The sequence below is a fragment of the Coregonus clupeaformis genome, chromosome 7, assembly GCF_020615455.1.
Source record: "Coregonus clupeaformis isolate EN_2021a chromosome 7, ASM2061545v1, whole genome shotgun sequence".
Classification (NCBI taxonomy): Eukaryota; Metazoa; Chordata; class Actinopteri; order Salmoniformes; family Salmonidae; genus Coregonus; species Coregonus clupeaformis.
The window spans coordinates 66218194-66244253 of NC_059198.1; the positions used below are offsets into that span (position 1 = coordinate 66218194).

General features: G+C 44.3%; 1 protein-coding gene across 7 annotated transcripts in view; it reads left to right on the forward strand.

Annotated features, from left to right (window-relative positions):
- The window catches only part of LOC123491251 (liprin-alpha-2-like), a 212060-nt gene that overhangs the window by 183924 nt on the left and 2076 nt on the right, over nt 1–26060 (forward strand). For 2 of the 7 annotated variants that reach the window (XM_045221489.1, XM_045221491.1), the window contains exons 9-31: nt 125–259; nt 1486–1569; nt 1980–2111; nt 2219–2281; nt 2626–2723; nt 3669–3807; nt 6198–6418; nt 8339–8576; nt 10781–10810; nt 11045–11172; nt 11395–11579; nt 13077–13161; nt 14636–14641; nt 16841–16922; nt 18189–18389; nt 20512–20577; nt 21965–22000; nt 22198–22373; nt 22529–22626; nt 23222–23397; nt 23629–23697; nt 24066–24219; nt 24646–25669. In XM_045221489.1, the coding sequence (XP_045077424.1) occupies nt 125–259; nt 1486–1569; nt 1980–2111; nt 2219–2281; nt 2626–2723; nt 3669–3807; nt 6198–6418; nt 8339–8576; nt 10781–10810; nt 11045–11172; nt 11395–11579; nt 13077–13161; nt 14636–14641; nt 16841–16922; nt 18189–18389; nt 20512–20577; nt 21965–22000; nt 22198–22373; nt 22529–22626; nt 23222–23397; nt 23629–23697; nt 24066–24219; nt 24646–25028 (2985 nt within the window). In that variant the 3' untranslated portion in view covers nt 25029–25669. The other 5 variants (XM_045221494.1, XM_045221495.1, XM_045221492.1 and 2 more) reach the window with 4 other exon arrangements.

Genomic DNA, 26060 nt, shown 5'->3' on the forward strand with positions numbered 1-26060 from the left:
AGGTCATAAGTCACAATGTTTCCTGTGTGTGTGTGTGTGTGTGTGTGTGTGTGTGTGTGTGTGTGTGTGTGTGTGTGTGTGTGTGTGTGTGTGTGTGTGTGTGTGTGTGTGTGTGTGTGTGCAGATGGAGGATAAGAACAGGCAGCTGCAGGAGCGTTTGGAGCTAGCAGAGCAGAAGCTGCAGCAGACCATGAGAAAGGCTGAGACCCTGCCAGAGGTGGAGGCTGAACTGGCCCAGAGGATAGCAGCACTCACCAAGGTGAGAGGACACACACACACACACACGTATGCATGCAGACACACACGCAGCACACATTGCTCCCATCATTGAAGTAACTCCAGTGTTTCCAGATTTCTATGAAATATGACCTATAATTAATTACAATATGAGTGAAATAGTTTTCCTTCCCCAAAAATGTAATTAATTATGTTAAAAAGCAGCTTTTCTGTGTTGGAATGGTGTGGGCGTACCCGATCAACAGAATGCTATGGGCGTATACTGGTCATTAAAAACATGAATGCGAGTAGACCGCTGATTGGCTTGCTCATCCTCCTCAGGAGGATGACATCATCCTCTATGAGGAAATAGCAAGCATTTTTTAAACAGTCTGTTTGAGATACAAGTTTGAGGTGGGGTTTTTGAAGTGTTTTTTTCTCCCAATGTATGCTTTGGCCACATACGAGTATAGGATGAGTCAACAACATTATTTGGGTATGCGTTAACAGCATTTTAACTTTTAAAAATTTGAGATTTTCACTTGACAGTTACTTTAACCACTCCATCATATTCCAAGAGAGGTCATTTCAAAACTGGTTATGTATAACTGATTATCATCATACATGAGTGTGTCTTTTTAATGATGTGTTGTTTGTTATGTGCTAGTATGTGTAGGCTATGCATGCCATCACCTCTGACCCTGTGATATGTTCCTCTCCTCTCCTGCTGCCCCATAGTCTGACTCGAGCTCCGCCTCCTCTCCTGATGATTATCAGTTTGTTATGGAAGCTAAACTCCAAGACATGAACTCCATTCTTAGGAAGGTAGTCCCACAGGGTGCCACAGTACTGTCGCTAACTACTAGACTATATTTAAAAAAATCCATGCTGGTTTTATTTATTTCTGTTGTCACAAGTCATTGTACTGGGATTGCTTGTGGGGAATATTTGTTTTTCCTTGTGTCCGTAGGCAGGGTTGAAACTGTGGGAAAAGTTGCATGTCACTGGCTGGGCTCATTGCTAGTAGACTTAACTGCTGCAGCAACTGCTTGACCTGGCCCCTCTCTCACCCCTCTCTCTACCTGTGCTTTAGTGATCTATCTGTTCCATCTGAGATTGGGGGAGTAGAGGCTTTTGGCTCTGTCTTGCCTTGTTGCCCCTGCATTATGTGCCTGTGTTGCCCTCCATGACTGCTAAACTGGCGGGTCACTGTGCCCCCTGCCCCCCTCTCTCTCCCCCCCGTTCCTGCCTGTGTGGTGGCCCCTGCAGGCAGAGGAGCGCCATGGCAGCATCGAGGAACGCATGAGGCACCTGGAGGGCCAGCTGGAGGAGAAGCACCAGGAGCTGCTCAGAGTGAGTCACCCCCGGGGGACTATGCTAACATGCTAGGCTAGGTTATGCTACATGCCACCTGTTTGCTGACCATGGGCAGCCTAGCGTGCTAGCTGCCATAAGGCTAGTATGCTAGGCTAGGTTATGCTACATGATGCTACATGCCACCTATTCGCTGAGCATGGGTAGCATAGCATGCTAGATGCCATAAGGCTAGTATGCTAGGTTAAGCTACATGCCACCCATCACAGACTGGCTTCATTGCACCTGCTCCTCATAGAAGTTTAAGAGAATGACTTTGCACTATCCAGTTGACTTGTTTAAGTATTTTACACCATTAGAGTGGTTAGATAATTGGCTAGTATGGTAAGACATACTGTCAAGCTTCTGCTATTAAAAGTCACACACTTTGTATTTTTTATCCCCCTCAGGCTCGGCAGAGAGAAAAGATGAACGAGGAACACAACAAGCGCCTGTCGGACACGGTGGACAGACTTCTCACAGAGTCCAACGAACGTCTTCAGCTCCACCTCAAGGAGAGGATGGCTGCTCTGGAAGAGAAGGTTAAACATGGAGACCACATCAATACCAACATGTCATAAAGTTTTATTTCAGATGAATTTTAGGAAATGGCCATAGATTGACTGGAATACTTCACTTTCCATTTCAGAACGTTTTAATACAAGACTCAGAAGGCTACAGAAAACAGTACGAGGATTCAATCCATGAAAAAGTAGGTCCCCCCGGATCACAAATGATTACATTTTCTCTCCCTCAGTTATGAATTTTACATGAGGTTTAATAAAGTGCTTTTTAATAGATAAATTATGATCTGGGTGTTGGGTTTAATTTGTTATCATCTTCTCTATTGAATATTCACAAGTTACCGTTGCTCTCGGTTCAGATAGTGAGATAGAAATCCCTAACCAGGCAGAGTTTGAGAACTGACTAGCAAGTGCTGTCCAATCATGTTGTAGAAATTGAAATTGAAATCCAGGGTTTTACAGTAATGAATAAGAAACTTCACAAGGTTTTCTGTACACCTCATATTGTCCCTTTTTTCCGGCTTCCCTCCAGACTCATCTGGCAGATGAAATAGACAAGCTGAGATCAGAGCTGGACCAGTTCCGACTGAGAACAGGCTCCCTCACAGAACCCATTCTGTCACGGTATGGGTGAGTTTGTAGGACAGTGTGTGTGTGCATATACACTGAGTGTACAAAACATTAAGAACACCTTCCTAATATTGAGTTGCAACCCCCCTTTTTGCCCTCAGAACAGCCTCAATTCGTCGGGGCATGGACTCTACAAGGTGTCGAAAGCTTTCCACAGGGATGCTGGCCCATGTTGACTCCAATGCTTCTCACAATTGTGTCAAGTTGGCTGGATGTCCTTTGGGTGGTGGACCATTCTTGATACACACGGGAAACTGTTGAGCGTGAAAAACCCAGCACAGTTGCAGTTCTTGACACAAACCAGTGCCCCTGGCACCTACTACCATACTCTGTTCAAACACACTTCAATATTTTGTCTTGCCCATTCACCTTCTGAATGGCACACATACACAATCCATGTCTCAATTGTCTCAAGGCTTAAAAATCCTTTCCCAACAACTCCATTTAGATTCAGCTACATTTCTCTGAGATGATTAGAGATAACATCACTATGTAGATCCTTCTGCTTCCCTCAATACCTACATTTAAACGAGATATATTAAGTCAAAATAACTAGGCTGGAGTTCTGTGATGACAGCAGCTATCATGATCTTCTGATTGTCCTCTTCAGTCACAACTCATTAGAAAAGCAATTTGCCACAGGTTGAAAACCACACAAGCACTGACTGTTGATTCCTTACAAATTGCCTGATGCATCACGACACTGTCTTGCTACTAGATAAACAAGCAGGCCAAAGCTGTTGTTATGGTGTCTGACATGCATGTTCTCTCTATCTATCTATCTATCTATCTATCTATCTATCTATCTATCTATCTATCTATCTATCTATCTATCTATCTATCTATCTATCTATCTATCTATCTATCTATCTATCTATCTATCTATCTATCTATCTATCTATCTATCTATCTATCTATCTATCTATCTATCTATCTATCTATCAGGTCTCATCTGGATACGTCGGGGGAGCTCCGCTTCTCCCTGGGCTCCCTGGCTGAGACCCAGTCAGACCACTACCGGTCAGCCAAGGTCATCCGCAGGCCCAGGAGAGGACGCATGGGTCTCCGCAGGGATGAGAGCAAGGTCAGGAACTAGTCTCTCTCTGATCAGCCCTGGCTGAGGTAGAAGCAGGAGTAGAACTATTCTATCAGTAGAATAGTTCAGGGGCTATTCTACTGATCCATTAAGTCAGGAAAGCTTAAACAAGTACAGATAAAGTATTTGAACTCAGGTCTGTATGACATACATGGTTTCATGGAGCCGGACTGTTAGCAATAGCAAGACAGAGGGGAAAACTGTTGGATAATTGTTATAAAGTGCTACTGTTACCGTGTCTCAGGATTGTAACATAAATCACGATGAAGACTGAAATAACCTGGAGTTAAATACTGAGATTCAGCATTAATCTGAAAAGCTTGTTTTAGCATATTTTTATATTTATTAAAAACTCTTTAATGGCTTATTGAGATACTTTGGGGCGTATTCAAAGTCAAGCCTCATTATTTTGTCTAATGAAAGGAGAATTAGTAGAGAACTTGTAGGCTCCTTGAAGCTGTCAGCTTTACTTAGCCAATTATTTTATAAAACCAGAATACTGTATTATGCATTATTGGATGCATTAATCATAATGTGTGCTGTAATATTTGTACAGTGCAAAAAATTATTCAAGTCTCTTTACATAAAACGTTCACATCTCTCTACAGTTACAGTTGAAGTCGGAAGTTTACATACACCCTAGCCAAATACATTTAAACTCAGTTTTTCACAATTCCTGACATTTAATCCTAGTAAAAACTCCCTGTCTTAAGTCAGTTAGGATCACCACTTTATTTTAAGAATGTGAAATGTCAGAATAATAGTAGAGAGAATGAATTATTTCAGCTTTTATTTCTTTCATCACATTTCCAGTGGGTCAGAAGTTTACATACACTCAATTAGTATTTGGTAGCATTGCCTTTAAATTGTTTAACCTGGGTCAAACGTTTTGGGTAGCCTTCCACAAGCTTCCCACAATAAATTGGGTGAATTTTGGCCCATTCCTCCTGACAGAGCTGGTGTAACTGTGTCAGGTTTGTTTGTAGGCCTCCTTGCTCACACACGCTTTTTCAGTTCTGCCCACACATTTTCTATAGGATTGAGGTCAGGGCTTTGTGATGGCCACTCCAATACCTTGACTTTGTTGTCCTTAAGCCATTTTGCCACAACTTTGGAAGTATGCTTGGGGTCATTGTCCATTTGGAAGACCCATTTGCGACCAAGCTTTAACTTCCTGACTGATGTCTTGAGATGTTGCTTCAATATATCCACATAATTTTCCTTCCACATGAAGCCATCTATTTTGTGAAGTGCACCAGACCCTCCTGCAGCAAAGCACCCGCAAAGCATGATGCTGCCACCCCCGTGCTTCGCGGTTAGGATGGTGTTCTTCGGCTTGCAAGTTCCCCCTTTTTCCTCCAAACATAATGATGGTCATTGTGGCCAAACAGTTCTATTTTTGTTTCATCAGACCAGAGGACATTTCTCCAAAAAGTACAATCTTTGTCCCCATGCGCAGTTGCAAACCGTAGTCTGGCTTTTTTATGGTGGTTTTGGAGCAGTGGCTTCTTCCTTGCTGAGCGGCCTTTCAGGTTGTGTCGATATAGGACTCGTTTTACTGTGGATATAGATACTTTTGTACCTGTTTCCTCCAGCATCTTCACAAGGTCCATTGCTGTTATTCTGGGATTGATTTGCACTTTTCGCACCAAAGTACGTTCATCTCTAGGAGACAGAATGCGTCTCCTTCCTGAGCGGTATGACATCTGCGTAGTCCCATGGTGTTTATACTTGCGTACTATTGTTTGTACAGATGAACGTGGTACCTTCAGGCGTTTAGAAATTGCTCCCAAGGATGAACCAGACATGTGGAGGTCTACAATTTATTTTCTGAGGTCTTGGCTGATTTCTTTTGATTTTCCCATGATGTCAAGCAAAGAGGCACTGAGTTTGAAGGTAGGCCTTGAAATACATCCACAGGTACACCTCCAATTGACTCAAATTATGTAAATTAGCCTATCAGAAGCTTCTAAAGCCATGACATCATTTTCTGGAGTTTTCCAAGCTGTTTAAAGGCACAGTCAACTTAGTGTATATAAACTTCTGACCCACTGGAATTGTGATACAGTGAATTATAAGTGAAATAATCTGTCTGTAAACAATTGTTGGAAAAATTACTTGTGTCATGCACAAAGTAGATGTCCTAACCAACTTTCCAAAACTATAGTTTGTTAACAAGAAATTTGTGGAGTGGTTGAAAAACGAGTTTTAATGACTCCAACCTAAGTGTATGTAAACTTCCGACTTCAACTGTATGTCATTCTGCCCGTGATGCTTTACCAGGATTACCTCAACAACACTCCCTTCCCTTGATTAGTACACACTTCCCTTGATTAGTGCACACTTCTGTATCTGTAAACCCTCCCTCCCCCCTACAGGCTAAGTCACTGGGGGAGCATGAGTGGCGGTCTCAGCAGCTAGGCATCCTGGGTAGCCACCCCTTTGAGAGTGAGATGTCTGACATGTCGGACATTGATGATGATGACCGGGAGACCATGTTCAGCTCCATGGACCTGCTGTCCCCCGGCGGTCACTCAGACGCCCAGACCCTGGCCATGATGCTGCAGGAGCAGCTGGACGCCATTAACAAAGAGATACGGTAAGGGACTTTAACCCAGCTCTTATTGGACAGACCATGCTAGGGGCCAGACATTTACCTGACTTTAACCCAGCTCTTATTGGACAGACCATGCTAGGGACCAGACATTTACCTGACTTTAACACTGCTCTTATTGGACAGACCATGCTAGGGGCCAGACATTTACCTGACTTTAACCCATCTCTTATTGGACAGACCATGCTAGGGGCCAGACATTTACCTGACTTTAACACTGCTCTTATTGGACAGACCATGCTAGGGACCAGACATTTACCTGACTTTAACACTGCTCTTATTGGACAGACCATGCTAGGGACCAGACATTTACCTGACTTTAACACTGCTCTTATTGGACAGACCATGCTAGGGACCAGACGTTTACCTGACTTTAACCCAGCTCGTATTGGACAGACCATGCTAGGGACCAGACATTTACCTGACTTTAACACTGCTCTTATTGGACAGACCATGTAGGGACCAGACATTTACCTGACTTTAACACTGCTCTTATTGGACAGACCATGCTAGGGACCAGACATTTACCTGACTTTAACACTGCTCTTATTGGACAGACCATGCTAGGGACCAGACGTTTACCTGACTTTAACCCAGCTCGTATTGGACAGACCATGCTAGGGACCAGACATTTACCTGACTTTAACCCAGCTCTTATTGGACAGACCATGCTAGGGGCCAGACATTTACCTGACTTTAACACTGCTCTTATTGGACAGACCATGCTAGGGGCCAGACATTTACCTGACTTTAACCCAGCTCTTATTGGACAGACCATGCTAGGGACCAGAGAAAAACTCTGGGCTTCCTGGTCAGGTCAAGTTGTATGTTATGCGGATAAAGTTCCTTGGGAAACATTACTGACACATTGATTTAATTCATCCATGTTGATCACTTCATTGTTGATCTGAAAAATATGCCTCTTAGTGCTTGATATGAGGGAGAGTTTCTGGGTGTCGGCCTAGCTATCTCCACCCCTAAGACTGGCTCATCCTATCAGTGAGCTCCGTGCCTTGGGTTTCTGTGGTGATGGAATTGAATTAATGAGAGTAATTGATTGGATATCCAGGGATGTGTGTGGACACACTTGTCTTCAGGGCTGAAGCTTGTTGGCTCTTGTCTGCAGAGTGTGATGCCCTGTCTAGATGAATTAAACACAAACCTCAAATACTAGCAGTTACAGTACCTAGAAATGCTGCGAGGAGCTGACACTGATACACTGTAGTTTTATGCAAGTATTGATCATTTACCTAGTTAGCTGTCAGAATAATCTACTTTATTAAGATAATTAACGCTTGGTTAACATTGGGAGCCAAACAACAATATTTACTGGTTTGGGCTTATTCAAGGTCTGTTACTTGCTTGTTAATATTGTCATTATCTTCTTGTCTGGTGATTAGCCAAACATTAGTACACACAACCCCAAGCTTAAGTGACATTTTGAAGTGAAGTGTTGTTAATTTTCCTAAGGCCTTCATTGCTTTTTTGCTTATAAGCACAATCGATAGAGACATGCCTCATCAGGGTGATTTCTGGGAAAGTATATGCTGAGTTGGAATACGATTTCAGCTCCGATGGCAGATAGGAATATGGAGCTCTGGGAATTAAATTCTAAACTAATTAGTAAACTGTTCGCCTATATGGTTTATGGGTAATGAACTGGCTTTTTGTCTCCCTGCTTTGCCTTTAAGAGGAGCCCTATGGGTCTGCAGTGGAGATTTCCATGAACATCCAGAGAATTTAACCACAAAGGACCAAGGGATTCTGAGAATTCTCAGAATACTGTTGGGTGAATGAGCTTTCTATATATTCAGTGTCTGAATGTGGAGGGGGGGATACAACTGTGAAATAAGTCTAATCAATCCTCCTCCTCCCTCTCTGCCTCCCCCTCGACCTCCCTCCCAGACTGATCCAGGAGGAGAAGGAGTCGACAGAGCTGCGGGCGGAGGAGATAGAGAACCGTGTGGCCAGCGTCAGCCTGGAGGGCCTCAACCTGGCTCGCATGCACCACCCTGGAGCCTCCATCACTGCCTCGGCCACCGCCTCCTCCCTGGCCTCCTCCTCCCCGCCCAGCGGACACTCCACCCCCAAGTTGGACCACCGCAGCACCGCAGACATGGAGCGTATGGGCATCATGACACTGGTACGCTTCTGGGGGCAGGACGGGGTGTGGTGGTGGGGAGGGGAGGGGGTCTGTGTGTGCGTACGTACGTGCGTGTGTGTATGTACGAGTGTATCCCAGTCTTGATGAAGGCTACCCCAGCCGTATCGTGCTCTGTCTGTATTGTAGTGCAGGACAGGGCCAATAGAAGCGCCTGGGTTCAGTATTCACAGTAAGCTGGGTTTGGCCTCTCTTTCTTTGTTCTCAGTATATCTTTATTCTCAGCCTTGCTCTTTCAATAGACCTCATACGGCTACTTCACCTGAGCTGCACTTGATTATGCTATAACGGAGAGTCAACTCAATTTGATGGCAAACTAGTAACCTCAAAAGACCCTGGACCAGATTTCAAAGCAGCTCTGAGACAGAGAGCCAGACTTTGATTTTTTCATAAGCCAGCCACTTGTAAAAGCATGTATTGGCTTTCTTTCAACTTGATTTAGATGGTGTTCTTTCATTCTTAGTGCGTTGATGGATTGAGTTGCATAATCTATCTGGCTGGGGTTCATTACTCCTTCATCCTAGAGCTTGGCTTGGTTTGTGTGTGTTGTAGATGCCAGGATGTGATAGTCTGTGCTATGTTTGTTTACTATGTTTAAAGGACTTCAGAAGATGTTTTATATATTGCCACTTACTATTGTCCCATTGAGCAATAAAAGTACTGTCTACGTTAGGTCAATAAAAGTACTGTCTACCTTAAGTCAATAAAAGTACTGTCTACATTAGGTCAATAAAGGTACTGTCAACATTAGGTCAATAAAGGTACTGTCTATATTAGGTCAATAAAAGTACTGTCTACGTTAGGTCAATAAAAGTACTGTCTACCTTAGGTCAATAAAAGTACTATCTACATTAGGTCAATAAAAGTACTGTCAACATTAAGTCAATAAAAGTACTGTCTACGTTAGGTCAATAAAAGTACTGTCTACGTTAGGTCAATAAAAGTACTGTCTACGTTAGGTCAATAAAAGTACTGTCTACCTTAAGTCAATAAAAGTACTGTCTACATTAGGTCAATAAAGGTACTGTCAACATTAGGTCAATAAAGGTACTGTCTATATTAGGTCAATAAAAGTACTGTCTACGTTAGGTCAATAAAAGTACTGTCTACCTTAGGTCAATAAAAGTACTATCTACATTAGGTCAATAAAAGTACTGTCAACATTAAGTCAATAAAAGTACTGTCTACGTTAGGTCAATAAAAGTACTGTCTACGTTACGTCAATAAAAGTACTGTCAACATTAAGTCAATAAAAGTACTGTCTACGTTAGGTCAATAAAAGTACTGTCTACGTTAGGTCAATAAAAGTACTGTCTACGTTAGGTCAATAAAAGTACTGTCAACATGAAGTCAATAAAAGTACTGTCTACGTTAGGTCAATAAAAGTACTGTCTACGTTAGGTCAATAAAAGTACTGTCTACCTTAAGTCACTAAAAGTACTTTCTACATTCGGTCAATAAAAGTACTGTCTACGTTAGGTCAATAAAAGTACTGTCAACATTAGGTCAATAAAAGTACTGTCTACGTTAGGTCAATTAAAGTACTGTCTACATTAGGTCAATAAAAGTACTGTCAAAATTAAGTCAATAAAAGTACTTTCTACATTAGGTCAGACTGTTGCAACACTTCCCTGTCATGTGCCTTGGTACATTGGTTGTTTTTGTCTGTCTGTCTGTCTGTCTGTCTGTCTGTCTGTCTGTCTGTCTGTCTGTCTGTCTGTCTGTCTGTCTGTCTGTCTGGCTGTCACACTCATCACGCTGACCCAGGGCTGTAGTGCTCCAGATGTCCTCAACACAGGGAGTCTTTCTCTTTTTTCAATCCTCCACTGGGCTAAAAATATTAAAATCTCCACAATCCAGCCAGCCAGCCCAGCCAGCCAGCCACCCAGACAGTCTCAGAGCGTGAATGTTGCCAATACCCAGGGGCTTTTAAAGAATGAACCTTAAATTTTATTGACCTCTCAAATGAATAGTGGCAATGCAGGTGATTTTGTTAACAAATCACTGTAATTGATTGTGTGGTGCAATGTGTAATGGACGGGGCATGTGCCCACCTGATGGTATATCAGCTATATGTCTATAACTATAAATGAGGTGTTTCTATATGGGCGGGGGACATTTATTTAATCTTACTGATTTATTGTAAATGGATGTTTTCATTTTCTTTTCTGTCCTCCACCCTGCAGCCCAGTGATCTGAGGAAACACAGGAGAAAGGTACAGTAGCAATGATATGTTCATTTTATTACATTAGACATTTCAAATTCATAGTACCTCTGTCTTCCTGTAGATGATTGTCATGGTCTGGTGTATCCTTGCCATTATTGGAATCTGAAGGCCTATAAGCAATGTTCCTATAAGCAAACAGTGTTGTAGAGATTGATGTGTGAGGTGATACTATACTAGTTTAATAAGAGCTACTAACAGGTCTCTTCACCTCTCCACGGTCAGATTGCGGCCACCGACGATGACGGCCAGGACAAGGCTACCATCAAGTGTGAGACGTCCCCTCCCCCCACGCCCCGGACCGTACGCATGACCCGCACACTGCCAGCCTCCTCACACAACGAGACCCGGGGGTATGTTGCACTTATAGCGCGCGCACGCAACCATACACACATACACACACACACACACACTCCACCTTCTTCATCCTGACGGTAATTTATAAGACACAAATTGTCTCTTACCCAAGTTGTATCTTTATCCTTGACCGTGCGTGTGTGTGTGTGTGTGTGTGTGTGTGTGTGTGTGTGTGTGTGTGTGTGTGTGCGCGCGCGCATGCGCGTGTGTGTTTGCAGCATTGCTGCCAGCCTGGAGGCTGAGGCCAGTGCTCTGAGCAGCATAACCAGCAGTCAGGACTCCATCAACAAGCAGCCCAAGAAGAAGGGCATCAAGTCCTCCATCGGACGCCTGTTTGGCAAGAAGGAGAAGACCAGACTGGCACAGCTGCATGCCCACAGGGAGGCCATCGGGCAGAGCCAAGGTACTGGTCTACACTCAGCACCTCTCTGATATGAATGGCTCCAATCTGTTCTACATACTTTGGTTAATGAGTAGTCATACATTTACATTTGAGTAATTTAGCAGACGCTCTTATTCAGAACGACTTACAGGAGCAAATAGGGTTAAGTGCCTTGCAAAGGGGTTAATACTTTCTCAAATCAAATTGTATTAATCACATGCGCCGAATACAACAGGTGTAGACTTTACCGTGAAATGCTTGCTTACGAATATTTCCCAACGATGCAGAGTTAAAAAAATTATGATACAAAATAAAATACACAATAATGGAGCTATATACAGGGAGTACCATTTCCAGATCAATAATGGAGCTATATACAGGGAGTACCATTACCAGATCAATAATGGAGCTATATACAGGGAGTACCAGTACCAGATCAATAATGGAGCTATATGCAGGGAGTACCAGTACCAGATCAATAATGAAGATATAAACAGGGAGGACCAGTACCAGATCAATAATGGAGCTATATACAGGGAGTACCAGTACCAGATCAATAATGGAGCTATATACAGGGAGTACCAGTACCAGATCAATAATGAAGCTATATACAGGGAGGACCAGTACCAGATCAATGTGCGGAGGTACAAGGTATTTGAGGTAGATATGTACATGAAGGCAGGGTAAAGTGACTTGGCAGCAGGATAGATAATAATAAAAGTAAAATAAAGAACAGAGTAGCAGCAGCAAAGGATGAGTGTGCGTGTGTGTATGCATTTGTGTATGAGTGACAGTGTAGTGTGTCTGAGTGAGTGTGTATATGGTGTGTAAATATCGTCTAGTGAGTGTGCATAGGATCAGTGCAAGATAGAGTCAGTGCAGATAGTTTTGGTACCATTCATTGACTATTTAGCAGTCTGGCTATTTAGCAGCCTTATGGTTTAGGGATAGAAGCTGTCTCGGAGCCTGTTGGTCCGAGACCCGGTGCTCCTGTACCGTTTGCCAAACGGTAGCAGAGTGAACAGTCTATGGCTTGTGTGACTGGAGTTATTTTTCCTCTGACACCGCCTGATATAGAGGTCCTGGATGGCAGGGAGCTCGGCCCCAGTGATGTAAAGTGCTGGCCGCACCACCCTTTGTATCGCTTTGCAGTCAAGGGCGGTGCAATTGCCATACCAAGCGGTGATGCAGCCAGTCAAGATGCTCTCGATGGTGCAGCTGTAGGACTTTTTGAGGATCTGAGGGCCCGAATGTGCCTGTATTATGTTAGATGATACTTGTCACAGGGGTTATTACTTGCCATCTCACCACCCAAACATCACCTCTAATGACGCTGCCATCTGTGTGAAGTAGATATGTGTTATATGACTATGAACAAGCGGAAACTCTCCGTTGAGTACAGATTCAGAGGAAGTAAGGGTGGCTCCTTGCTAGTACTGTCTGGATACTATCTACAGTGGATGATTTCTGTGAGCCATGCAGGCAGTGCAGTAACGTCCCATTCTCCCTCTCCCACAGGAGTGTCTGATCCAGACCTGGGTCAGGACATGGCTGTGGGGAAGCTGGGGACTCAGGCTGAGAAAGACCGCCGGCTGAAAAAGAAGTAAGCTTTCACAACACCCCCCTCCGGCCCCTCAAACCTGCCACCACAGCATTTCACACAAAAAAATCAACAACATTGCGCTCAATAATACTCTATTGGCTCACATCACAGCCAGTGGGAGAGAAATCATACCTGTGTCACTAGAAACACTGTGGGCAATGAACCACACCAGCACTAACACCCACCTGTGATAATCTACTGTACATTACACCATTGTATTAGTGTTATGATACACACGCCTTTTTATGTGCCAGACAGCACCTGCAGAACCTGCAGTGCCTGTCTATAGTCAAGCTGAATAAAGATCATTATCCTCTTTCCAACCTTTGACCCCTTACACAGTGGCTGGTGAGGAATCCCTGTGGGGTTTCATTAGTCCTTTCCCTGTATAGGAGGCAGTTGCCCATGTGGCTGGATAGAAGATACATCTCCAATACTCCCACTCTCCAGCAGAGAGAGGATCAATACAGACCAGGAACCTGAATAGACATACAATAGAGGGATCCCCCCCAACCAAACACACACAGTCAGACTATTGATTGGGTTAGAAGTCTATTCATGTCACACATGTAGGCCTACGATTCTTAGTTTATGGTTTTGGTTTGGTTTTCCAGATATAGTCCTCCTTTAAACCCACACATTAATTACAAATCAGGGGGTTTCCCTCATGTACAAGTTTAATCTCCCTTCAACTGGGGATGTATGTGTCTACCTTGTCAGTGCCACATGACAAATGCGTTCTCTATAGGCGAGCATTGAGTTGTCATGACAAATAACTTTCCCACCCTTACAGATGATCAATAGAAGGTATTATGATGATGGCAAATGTGTGTTTTTATTTGAGCTCGATTCTCCAGTTTTCCAGGAATTGGACCGCCTTGCATCTTGATGCTCTCCTCCAGTGCATGCTATTGAACTGCCTGCTGAATTTACATTTTCAGCCTGGTCAATATCGTGATCGTGCATTGGTTCATTGCTGATGTGTTGTGTATGTGTGATGTGTTGGGTAATGTTTGGCATTTGGCTGGTTTGTTCCTGTGAAGAATGTGAACCAATGCATTGCAGGTGTCTTGCCCCAAGTGCATTATCTTTCGTCTGCCTGCACGTGATGCATCAACCAAAGAGAAGAAGAAAGTGGCCTTTCTTTTGCTAACCAATACTACTCTTTGACTTGTCATTCTACTGTTCTAATGTCAGTCTTTGGAAAAGCTCTTGTCACATGTCTACTTGAGAGACTGTTTCTATTCTGCAGTGTGTGTGTGTGGGTGCCTGCGTCCATGTGTGTGTGTTTGTATATGTGTCAGTGCATGTATGGGCAGTGTGTGTGTTTGTGCATTCGTGTGTGTTTGGGGGCAGGGTGGTAAGGGGGTGCTGTTAACTCATTAACGTCTGTGCACTTTTTGTCTCCCGTCACTTTCTCTTCCTCTCTCTCTCCTCGCACTCTTCCTCCCTCCCTCTCATCATATGACTAAAGAAGCGGGTAAGTTGTGACAGTGTGACACCTGGACATCTCCATTGTCAGCGCTGTGCCGTCTGTCCACCTCTCTGTCCATCCATCTGTCCCCCTCCCAACGGCCGGTGCCAAAGCTGACGTCACTCTGTCCTCTATGGCAGTTAATGACCCTTGCTTTCTATCTTTCTTCCTTCCTTTCTCTCTTTTGATCTTTTCATTTACCGTATAAAATGTTTCTCCCCCACAGTGCAGTGGCGGCTGCATCCATGGCTGGACAAAGAATGTGTGCCGTCACCCGTTAATGGGGTTGATTTTTATACCTGGAATGTCCAATACCTTCCTCCCTCCTTGTGTTTCTATATCTGTGACTGTGAGATATAACCGGTTCTGATACCGGGTTATGGGGCGTCAAATCTTGTTGTTGTTTTATTTTCTTTGTCATAACTGTTTCCTTCCTTTCCTAGCTAAGTTCAGTGGATGTACATCTCATGCATAAGAACCTGACATGAACATATCTATCTATATACCTGTTGTATTGATACGACACTGAATGAAAACATTTAATATTGATTGATATCAATGGACACATCTCCTACGTTGTGTGTCAGTCCATTCAGTCTTTGTATGCTGTATTCAAGTGCCCTTTCTCTGCACTGAGGCCTTCAACTCTGAACGAGTCATATACATAATGTGTTACATACCTTTTCTCCATAGGCCTCATGTTGACCACTATGTCTCGAGTTGGAAGACATTTTAGCTGCATACAAGAACTTGCTTCTGCCTTAGAACTCTCATGAAGTATTCTGTTCACTGAATAGAATTGTAACTTCAGAAGTCAGTTTTTATGTCCATTTTTATGTGTATAGCATGTTGTGTGAGTTATGTATTAATCAGCTCAACAGGCCCTCTCTATATTCAGACTCTTAGCTCTGTTGACAAACCAAACTCAGCGTATACACTATGAACTGTCTTTAGGAAGTAACGTTCCACAGTTAGGTATCTCTCTAGCGTAGCCTCTCTGGTTATTTTCTACACCATAGGCCTCCCATCCATCTGCTCCCCAACTCCATTAATTAGCACATTAGTGTGCACATGGCAATAAAGATGAGACACACACACCCGAACACATATTTATATAGACTGTTCATCAGTTCTCTGTCTCTCACTCTGCCTAACAGAGTTGGCGTCGCAGGAATCAGCATATTACAAATTGCCTGGGTAAAGAGAACATCTATCTGCTCTCCTCTGCTCTCCCTAGATAAGGTGCAATTTACTCTGAGCTGAGTAGGGCGGTGGGAGTGGTTAGCACAGCTTTCAAAGTGGTGCTCAGCACAAATAACACATTTCTCTATTTAACTCGGGCCATCTTAGTTCACCTATTGAACACTTCCACCGCCACACAAAAATGCAGTATTCCCTTTTTTTTGCCCAAAGAATGTGAATAAAGACGCCAAACACTATTTAAAGATGACCAGAAAGAATACATTCAGCAAGACTCTCAAAGCGGTATCGCAGTCAGCCGAAAAAGCCCAGTCTCTCTGTAGTTAGTATCTCAGCAGTAGTAATACATTCCCAGCTGCAGCACAGAGACAAGTGGAGATTGATGGTTCTTCAGATTAGCAACTCAAAGTCAGGCTTCAGTGAGCAGCTCAGCAGCCATAGCTGTCCCTTGAAGGTGTGTCTCTGGACCAGATGGTGAGACAGAGAGAGGGCATAGAGAGAGAGGGAGATATAGAGAGACAGACAGAGAGGGAGAGAGAGGCACAGAGCGAGAGAGAGAGGGGCAGAGAGAAAGAGAGAGAGGGAGAGATAGAGAGACAGACAGAGAGGGAGAGAGAGGCACAGAGCGAGAGAGAGAGGGGTAGAGAGAAAGAGAGAGAGGGAGAGATAGAGAGACAGAGAGAGAGGCACAGAGCGAGAGAGAGAGAGGGGCAGAGAGAGAGATATAGAGAGACAGACAGAGAGGGAGAGAGAGGCACAGAGCGAGAGAGAGAGGGGCAGAGAGAGAGAGTACTCATTTTACAGGCAGTGTGTGGAGAGATTGGGCCGTGCCCTTTTAGAAATCTCTGGTCTGTGAGAGATAAAGTGTGTGGCACTGTACAGTGAACACACACACACACACACACACAAAATCTCTGTGTAATACTAGTGCCTTGTGTGTGGGTGGGGTCTCAGTATATGTGTGTGTGCAGTGCATTAATCCCATGTCTCTGCTCCCGCCCTCAGGCACGAGCTGTTGGAAGAGGCGAGGAGGAAAGGCTTACCTTTCGCCCAATGGGACGGCCCCACAGTGGTGGCCTGGCTGGAGGTAGGCACTCCTCTACTCTGGCCTGGAGCCATTCTCAATCCTCCTGCCTCTGGGATAGATTTACAAGGTCTGTGCCAGACCCCCACTCTGTGAAGAAGATAATATTCTCTGCCCCAGTGAGGTGGTCTATTCCTCCATGACTTCCCAGTCTGCACACTCAGCATTCACCTGAGATACGACACCCATTATTCTCTAACCTTTGACCGTTGATGATGTTTCACACTTCAAATAAATTACCCGATGCCTTTCCACAGCCTAATGGTCTCTCTTTCCAATACGGCACTTCGAAATGCAAACCAGATACTTTCCTTTAATCAAAACATGACTGGTAATGGATATGGAATGACACAGTGCTGTTATATAATCGTTGGATGTATTGTGTTGTAATTACGACGCAGGGAACTCTAATGCCGCAGTCAGCATGTTACCGAGAGTTATTAATGAATGATTACGCCTCCGGCTGACATTACTCTTTGTGCTTTATTATATTAAGTCTATTATCTAATCTAGTGTTTCCCAGCTCCAGTCCTCCAGTACCCCCAACAGTACTCATTTTTATTGTAGCCCTGGACAAGCACACCTGATTCAACTTGTCAACTAATCATCAAGCCCTAAAATAGTTGAATGAGGTGTGTTTGTCCTGGGCTAAAAAAAATGTGTACTGTTGGGGGTACTTGAAAAATGGAGTTGGGAAACACTCTGGCAATGGGCCTATGGGACCAGCAGTGGATTGAATCTGGATCTCACTGATATTATGGGAAATAATGTCCCATATTTTGATGTCACCTTGGTGGAAGCCTCAGAGGCCTGTTGGTAAAGGTCTACTCTGTGATTTACTATGACATGTTCTCCCCAGCACATCTTTTCCCTGTTAAAACAATTTCAAATGGGTTTGATTATAATTGCTTGACATTACACCTCATAAAGGCCATAGAGTGATGTTGTTTAATATCAACATGGGGTGTTCATTAAGTAAATGAATGCGTTGCGTATCAATGAATTATCACAGTTCATTTTCTGTCTTAATTGAAATATCCTATGTCGGTATTCAGTTTTTCTCATTTCGTCACGATAGAACATGCTTGGCATATAAGGTCAACATTTCAACCATGACTGCCCCCTACTGTTTATCAGTAGATATTTATTAAAACAATGAGTAAAGAAACATTGTTTCTCCCTCTCCAACCACATCACCTATAATTTGTCAAACAAGCTCACTCGCTACTTTACATTAAATCATGAATGGTCTTCCTCCTCCTGTTTCAGTTGTGGCTGGGGATGCCCGCCTGGTACGTGGCGGCATGTCGTGCCAACGTGAAGAGCGGTGCCATCATGTCTGCCCTGTCAGACACAGAGATCCAGAGGGAGATTGGCATCAGTAACCCCCTGCACCGCCTCAAACTACGCCTGGCCATCCAGGAGATGGTCTCCCTCACCAGTCCATCTGCCCCGCCAACCTCCAGAACCGTGAGTATCCATTGACACACACACATACACACACACACACACACACACACACACGCACCCACGCACCCATGTATGTAACTGCCATCAGTGTGCTAGCTTAGCATATAGTGCTGCCTCCCAGAACCTGCCTCTGACTGGGCTTTAACCAGGCTCCTCTACCTCACCAACACACGTGACCACCCGCTTGACAACAAACATATTGAGCTATAGAAAAAGGATCCTATTTGATAGCTCCATCGGCGACATTTCGAGTGAGCTTACGACACGTTCTTAACTCCGATACACACGCATACGCATACATACACACAGACTGTATAGTCTTCAAGGGTAAAGACACTCAAGAAACTCAAAGCTATTTCTGCTACTTTGCATTGTAATGCCTGCACAGTCAGAGAACCTTACTTGTGTACCATCTCTATAATTTGTGTTGGTAACTGAATGTTGGAGAGAGTGGGAGGAGGCGGTTAAGGCTGGCTTGTTTATCACTCAGTAGTGTCAGTCAGCTCATCCACTTAATTGAGCACTGCAGCAGTTGCTCTAATTTACCACACCAGCAGCTATTTTATACCTGTCTGTTTCACAGCTCTGAGTTGTCATGGTGATTTCATGTAACCTCTGAGGAACCTGCTGAGCTTCATGCTACAAACTGTTCATTCTATGTAGCTTTATCACACCCTCAGGCCCACACTAAGGCGCGCACACACACACACACACACACTTAAACTGCTCATGAATCTTTCATCAAGGAGCAGTGAACTCTGGGAATGTGACTCTATAGACCCCCCTCTGCCCTAGTGCCCCCTGCTGTGACGGGTGGTCAGTTCCCTGCCCCACTGAACCAAACGGACACTTTAAGTTTACAGTCAGGGTTAATCAACCCTGTAAATGCAGGGGAAGTGTCTAACAAGCAGAACACTGATGGGGGAAAGGGGGGATATGGAGCAGACTTCTTTATTCGACCAATCACAGGACTTGTTATTCTGCTGCCTTAAAGCTCACAGACAGTGACGTCTGATTCACCCTAAAGGGTCGACCCAAACCATACTGTGCTGCCCAGTACAACTGGGCTTGGCTCGGCTCTATAGTGTGAAACAGGCATGCATGACAGCCCTTTAGTACGGTGTCTTTAATAGAGATTGTCATCCCCTCGAGTGTTCTTATCTAGGTCATGACAGCTTGATCCAGTGAGGCAGCAAAGCACAGCAATCATGGCTGCTAAAATTTGAATCAACAACAGATTAGAATGGGTTAGAAAGGGGTTTAACAGTGTGGTACACTGAGGTATATCAGACTAGACTGTGTGGGTTAGAAAGGGGTTTAACAGTGTGGTACACTGAGGTATATCAGACTAGACTGAGTGGGTTAGAAAGGGGTTTAACGGTGTGGTACACTGAGGTATATCAGGCTGAGTGGGTTAGAAGGGGTTTAACGGTGTGGGACACTGAGGTATATCAGGCTGAGTGGGTTAGAAAGGGGTTTAACAGTGTGGGTATATCAGGCTGAGTGGGTTAGAAAGGGGTTTAACGGTGTGGTACACTGAGGTATATCAGACTAGACTGAGTGGGTTAGAAAGGAGTTTAACAGTGTGGTTCACTGAGGTATATCAGACTAGACTGAGGTGGATATGCATGTTTGTATTTGTGTTTTTTGCACCCAACACCTGTACTAATCCACTACTGCACTAGCTTATGGTGAACCAGTCTTGTCATGCATGCCAAATGTGTTCCTTTGGCACCGTGTGTGTTGCACCTGTGTAGGTGGGCTGCCCCAGTGCTCCTGTGATGTTATGTGTTTGTGTCTCCAAAGTCAGAAGTTGCCCCTAACCACTGATACAGATAGTATTTCACCCCTTAAATGGATAAGGTTATGATGGGGGTAGAGTAATCTGATCCTAGATCTGTGGTTAAGGACAACTTCTTCCTCAACAGTTTTGTGTCTGTGTTTGTTTGTGTACTGTGTTGCCCTTTGACCCCAGAGGGGCGGGCCTGCTCATCATCTGACCATGATGCTATAACACTATTGGCTTACAGTGGTGCTGCTCTGCTTCTTTAATACTGCTTGCCCATCCTGGCGGACTACTACTGCTGCTGCTGCTGCCTTCTCTTGGGCACCGCACTCCTAGCCGTCAGGCAATGTATGGGTGACCCACGAGGAAATGGAGACCCTCGCAGCACCCTCCTCCAAAACGGTTAGTCCTTCCTTTCCTTTGACCTCTTCTCTGCTCTCACTCACTCCCTCTCTGGTTCCCTCTTTTCTTGCTTTCACTGCAGTGTTGAGACATGTCAATGGCTGCTTTACTGAGTTCTGGGCAGCAGGTAGCCTAGCAGTTAGAGAATTGGGCCAGTAACCGAAAGGTCACTGGTTCGAATACCCGAGCCGACAAGGTGAAAAATCTGTCATTGTGCCGTTGTGCAAGGCACTTCACCCTAATTTGCTCCAGGGGATTGTCATCCCTGTCCTACTATGGCTGAGACCATATTTACCAGTGTGTGTTGGTGTTACTGCTATGATTCAGGGAACTGCATTGCCCTTGGGTACCATACTGTAGTTACCCTATATTACCAGTGTTTATGTTATGTTTCAGATACAGCAGTTATCAAGACATAATGCTATTTTTGCCCTTAGCAATGTCATCCTTTTAAACCTGACAGTGATCAGCTGATTGTACAAAGGATTCACCGTACAAGACAGGTGTAAGAAGCTAAATCAAATCAGATACAGGTCTGCTAATTGATACAGTATGTTGCAAACATGTCCATTTAAAACCAATTGCTTCTGTCTCAAGATTAAAGCTTACATGATTATTAGTCACTGCAGGTGTCATTCATGTCAATCACTAGGACACAGACAGCTATGTAATGTACATGTAAGAATAGATCTCTTTGAGCTTGATCATAAAGGTTATCCTTTGTTCCACTGTTCTCCCTGCTGCCTGCCTCTAATACATTTACATTTACATTTTAGTCATTTAGCAGATGCTCATATCCAGAACGACTTACAGTTAGTGAGTGCATACATTTTCATACTACAGCCTGCATGTCAGGCACAATGAGGCTAATAGCCAACTCAGTACCATTGTACGGAGGGCGAACCACGGAAAAAAGACTCTCATTTGTGCCAGCCGTTTTGTGCAAATGGGGCTGGATTGGCCTAATGTGGCAGCAGCGCCTGTCTCCAAATCAAATGTAATCTGGCAGCAGCTCAGCCCAGGCAAGGACTAAAGGGATAACTGTGTTATTATCCCATGGGGCCAGTTCAGTTCACACGCTAAAGGTGGGAAATCATTTTCCCTTCTCAGATTGCAGCTAAATTCCACAGGCCATTTTCTCTACCTTGAATAGGGAGTTTTCAAACATATATAGCTCTACTTTTAGTTTGGAATAGTTTGTTAGGAGAATGTATGCGAGGGAGAACTTTGCTGTACATTCTGAGGCCTTTGCTCTGGCTTGAGCAAGTCAACAGCCTCTGATGCTAAAGTAGAGACTTTTGGACTGTAGATGAAGTCCAATGACCTGTTGCTATTATGTTCTCATGCATATTGCTACTGTTTCTTTTCCATGCCTGACCAATGACAGAGGTCCGGGGAGTCCGAGGAGGGGAGCTGGGCGCAGGTAAAGAATTTGCTGTCGCTCTCATGGATTAAAACAGTAGAATTGTCGTTTATTTAGAGTTACTCTAGTTCACACCAGAGTTGGTTTACAGTAAAACAGTGTCTATATGGCTACTTTTCAACTTGATCAAATGTAGTTTACAGATTAACAATGGGCTACAGTACGTATTTGTTTCCTTGCAATTTGTTTCCTGTCAGACTCTAGCGTATGGTGACATGAACCATGAGTGGATAGGGAACGAGTGGTTGCCCAGTCTAGGACTACCTCAGTACCGCAGCTATTTCATGGAGTGCCTGGTGGATGCCCGCATGCTGGACCACCTCACCAAGAAGGACCTCCGGGTGCATCTCAAAATGGTGGACAGCTTTCACAGGTACACTAGCTTCACCTGCCCTCCTCCTGCATGATGTAGAAAAGTAGGATTTGGTCAGAAAGTTTTGTGTTTAGTCTCATTTTGTGGTAATAAGTGCAGAATATTATCGTGTCTGTCTTTCAAAAATGGCTTTTCTAATGTTTGCATGACTGTAGGACGAGTTTGCAGTATGGCATCATGGGTCTGAAGAAGCTCAACTATGACAGGAAAGAGCTGGAGAGACGCAGAGAGCACAGCCAGCATGAAACAAGAGGTACTTAAAGGACAATTCCACCCAAAAACTATCTTTTGGTATTTGTTTCATTAGTCCATTGTTGACATAGTCCCAAAATGTTTTGCTTGTCAGCAATCAAGTTTTCAAGATATTTAACTTTCAAAATACAGAAAGCATCATATGATGCAAAATGCATCAGATGGGGATGATTTCTGCATTTTGAAAGTTATATACAGTACCTTGAAAACTTGATTGGTGACAAACAAAACATTTTGGGACTATGTCAACAATGGACTAATGAAACAAATACCAAAAGATAGTTTTTGGGTGGAATTTGTGTTTTCTTTTAAAGAATCTAGTAGTGTCTAATTACAATCTCCTTAGTAATCTGCTAAGGCAAGTAATAGTTTACAGTATGTATTGCATTCTATTGTGCAATATAGCCAAGCAGTGTCTACCTATCATAGAGCTAGGAGGTGATGGTCATTAAGGACCAATCACCCATGTTGTGTTGTATTGTAATAAGGGCTTGTAAGTAAGCATTTCAATGTAAAATCTACACCTGTTGTATTCGGTGCATGTGACAAATACAATTTGATTTGATTTGATTTAATACCATGTCTGTGTGCCCCAGATGTGCTGGTGTGGAGCAACGAGCGGGTTATCCGCTGGGTCCAGAGCATCGGCCTGAAGGACTATGCCAACATCCTGCTGGAGAGCGGTGTGCACGGGGCCCTGGTCGCCCTCGACGACAACTTTGACTACACCAGCCTGGCGCTGCTCATCCAGATCCCCAACCAAAGCACTCAGGTCAGATCCCTCTGCCCTGCATCATGCTATAGCACAATGTACTAGCACAACCATACCACAAGAGGGAGACATTAACGTCTTAATTCCAGACCAGTAGAACAACAGTGAGCTGTTTGGTCATGCTAGCTTGGTATCAAAATGACTAAAAGCGTCTGTAGCCCAAAATAAAGAGACCTAAAACGTCCATTTAAAATGTACCTAATAAGAACTATTTATCCTTCCTATCCCCAGGCACGTCAGATTCTGGAGAGGGAATATAATAACCTGCTAGCCCTGGGCACTGAGAGACGACTGGACGAGGTGAGTGACTCCTGTCACCCGGACAGCTAGCCCTGCTGTTACCATGGGTGATGGGCCGTGACAGACACGCAGACAGACACACACACCTGGGTTTGTTGTCAATCATTACTCAGTTTTCCACCATCTCACTGCACCTCAGACCTGTCCTCAGTTTTGACTTCCCACCCAATCGACCCGTCTCTCATATTGTCTTAGAGTTTGTTTGAGTTTCTAAATTGGGAAATTAGTCATATTTGTTAGCTACTATAAACACTACTGTATATGCAGACACAAGCTGTTCTCAGACCAGTTTATTTGGTGATAAGATAATGGCCGCCATCTCTAAACTCAATCTCTAACCTGTCTGTGTCTGTGTGTCTGTCCGTCAGTATGAAGATAATGACCTCCGGGGGCCATCGTGGAGGAGGCAATTCCCCCCGCGGGACGTCCAAGGGATCAGTATGATGCCCGGCTCGGCAGAGACCCTCCCCGCTGGCTTCCGCGTCACCACCGGCTCACACTCCCGTAGGCTACCCCCCGAAGGTAAACTCCCCCACAGACTCACACACTGGCCCCCTGCATGGCCAAGACCCCCACAAAGTAGACCTAACAATTAGACTAGAGCCTCCAGTTTAGTGCACTTAGCATAGATGAATGTGAATTGCTAATAATGCTAAATTTGATGGTAAAATTGCACTCATCAAACACTTGCTGACTGCCACACAATAATTCAGTAGTAGCCCCATTAGTCTTACACTTAGAATAATATAAAATATGCTAATGTATTTGATTAAGATTGTACCTGGTTGCATTTCTGTGTTAGAGTTTGGGGGGGTGGTCCTCTTGCCCCTCTCTTTACTTGGAGCTCTCTCTCCCCATCACACTCTCTCTTCTATCGGTGTATGGATGGAGCGTGTTGCTGACTATATCTCTATTTTCTCTGCTCTGGGACTGCTGCTCTGTGTGCAGTGCTCTATGAGGCGCTGGATGACAGTCCTGACGACATGTATTTGGACTGGTTTCAAGGTCAGATATACTGGAGCTATACCATGTGGCCTGCTGTTGGCCTGTGTGCCTTTACATCCTCCAACACTCCCTGGTTCCTGCTTCCCACCCTACCGTACCTCCTCTCTTCTCTCTCTACTGCTCTGTTCCTCTCTGTTTCTTTCTGTCCCCGATGCCAACTACAAGGGTGGCCATTTGCTTGTCAAGGTTGTCAGTTTGTTATAGTAGACATTGTGAGTCAAGTAATTGTCACTCAGGTTACTGTTATTAGTACAGTAGTTGGTAGTTGCAGCCTCTGCTGCTGCACCCTTGAAGTTAAAGCAATGAATCCCCTATACATGTGTTAGTTGAGCTATGTTAGTTGAGCTATTTTAGTTGCCCTGTAAAAGGAGGTTTACATAAAATAATCATGAAGACTTATGATGTATAAGATGGATGTTTTACAGTTGCCGGTTTGTGTCGCTCCTCGCTCTGTTGTTAAAAGAGGACGCTGGTCAAAATCTTCATGTTTTCAAGGGGATGAACGCTGTATTGAAACTTGCGTCTGTGATTGTGGCCCAGTGAGTTATACCTGTACTGTAGTACAGTAGGCTGTATTATGCCAGAACTTCTGATACAAGTAAGTATATGGCTGACATCCGAATGCAGGTTTTGACCGGAGTTCTTCTCTAACACTGTCCCCAGTGTAACTGGTCTGCCTTCCTGTCTCTGCCTCTATCTGTGGTCCCTGGTCTGTGGTGGTGATGATGACATTAACAGACTTGTTCCTGTATGAGGTGTGATTCACTCAAAATGGCCACGTGCACTCCTCCTCTGAGTGTGCGATGCAATGTGCCTTGGCTTTGCTAGCTGACATCTTGACTAACCTCGTTCCCATGTGTGGTGTGGGTGTGTGCAGTGTGTTTTATCCACAGTATGATGTACTGTACTCCTAGCCCTTATCAACTGGTTTAGAGTCAGTTTTGTTTCTCTCTCATTTGTTTGTCCCTCTCACAGTGGGCAATGGGAGCTGATCCTGTGTCAGTTGTTATGGGCATAAAGTAAGTTTGATAGCATTCTCTACTGACCCTGGGCCCACTCTGGGTGTTGAAGCTGAGTGACTAAGTGACATGTCTCTGTCTCCCCCTACAGTTGGCCCCTCAGCAGTGCAGCGTCTGGACAGCTCTACAGTGAGGACCTACTCCTGCTGAGGGAGGAGAAGAGAGACTGTAAGCTGTAAGTCACACACATTATCCCTGTACAAGCTATCAGTTGTGCATACACACATGCTCACACACACACAAACTCTCCCTCTCTCTTACATCTGTCATTCTGCTCAGGGAAAGCAAATTACTCTGAGAAATTGGAACGGGGTGAGAGGGTAACTTGTCTTTACAGAT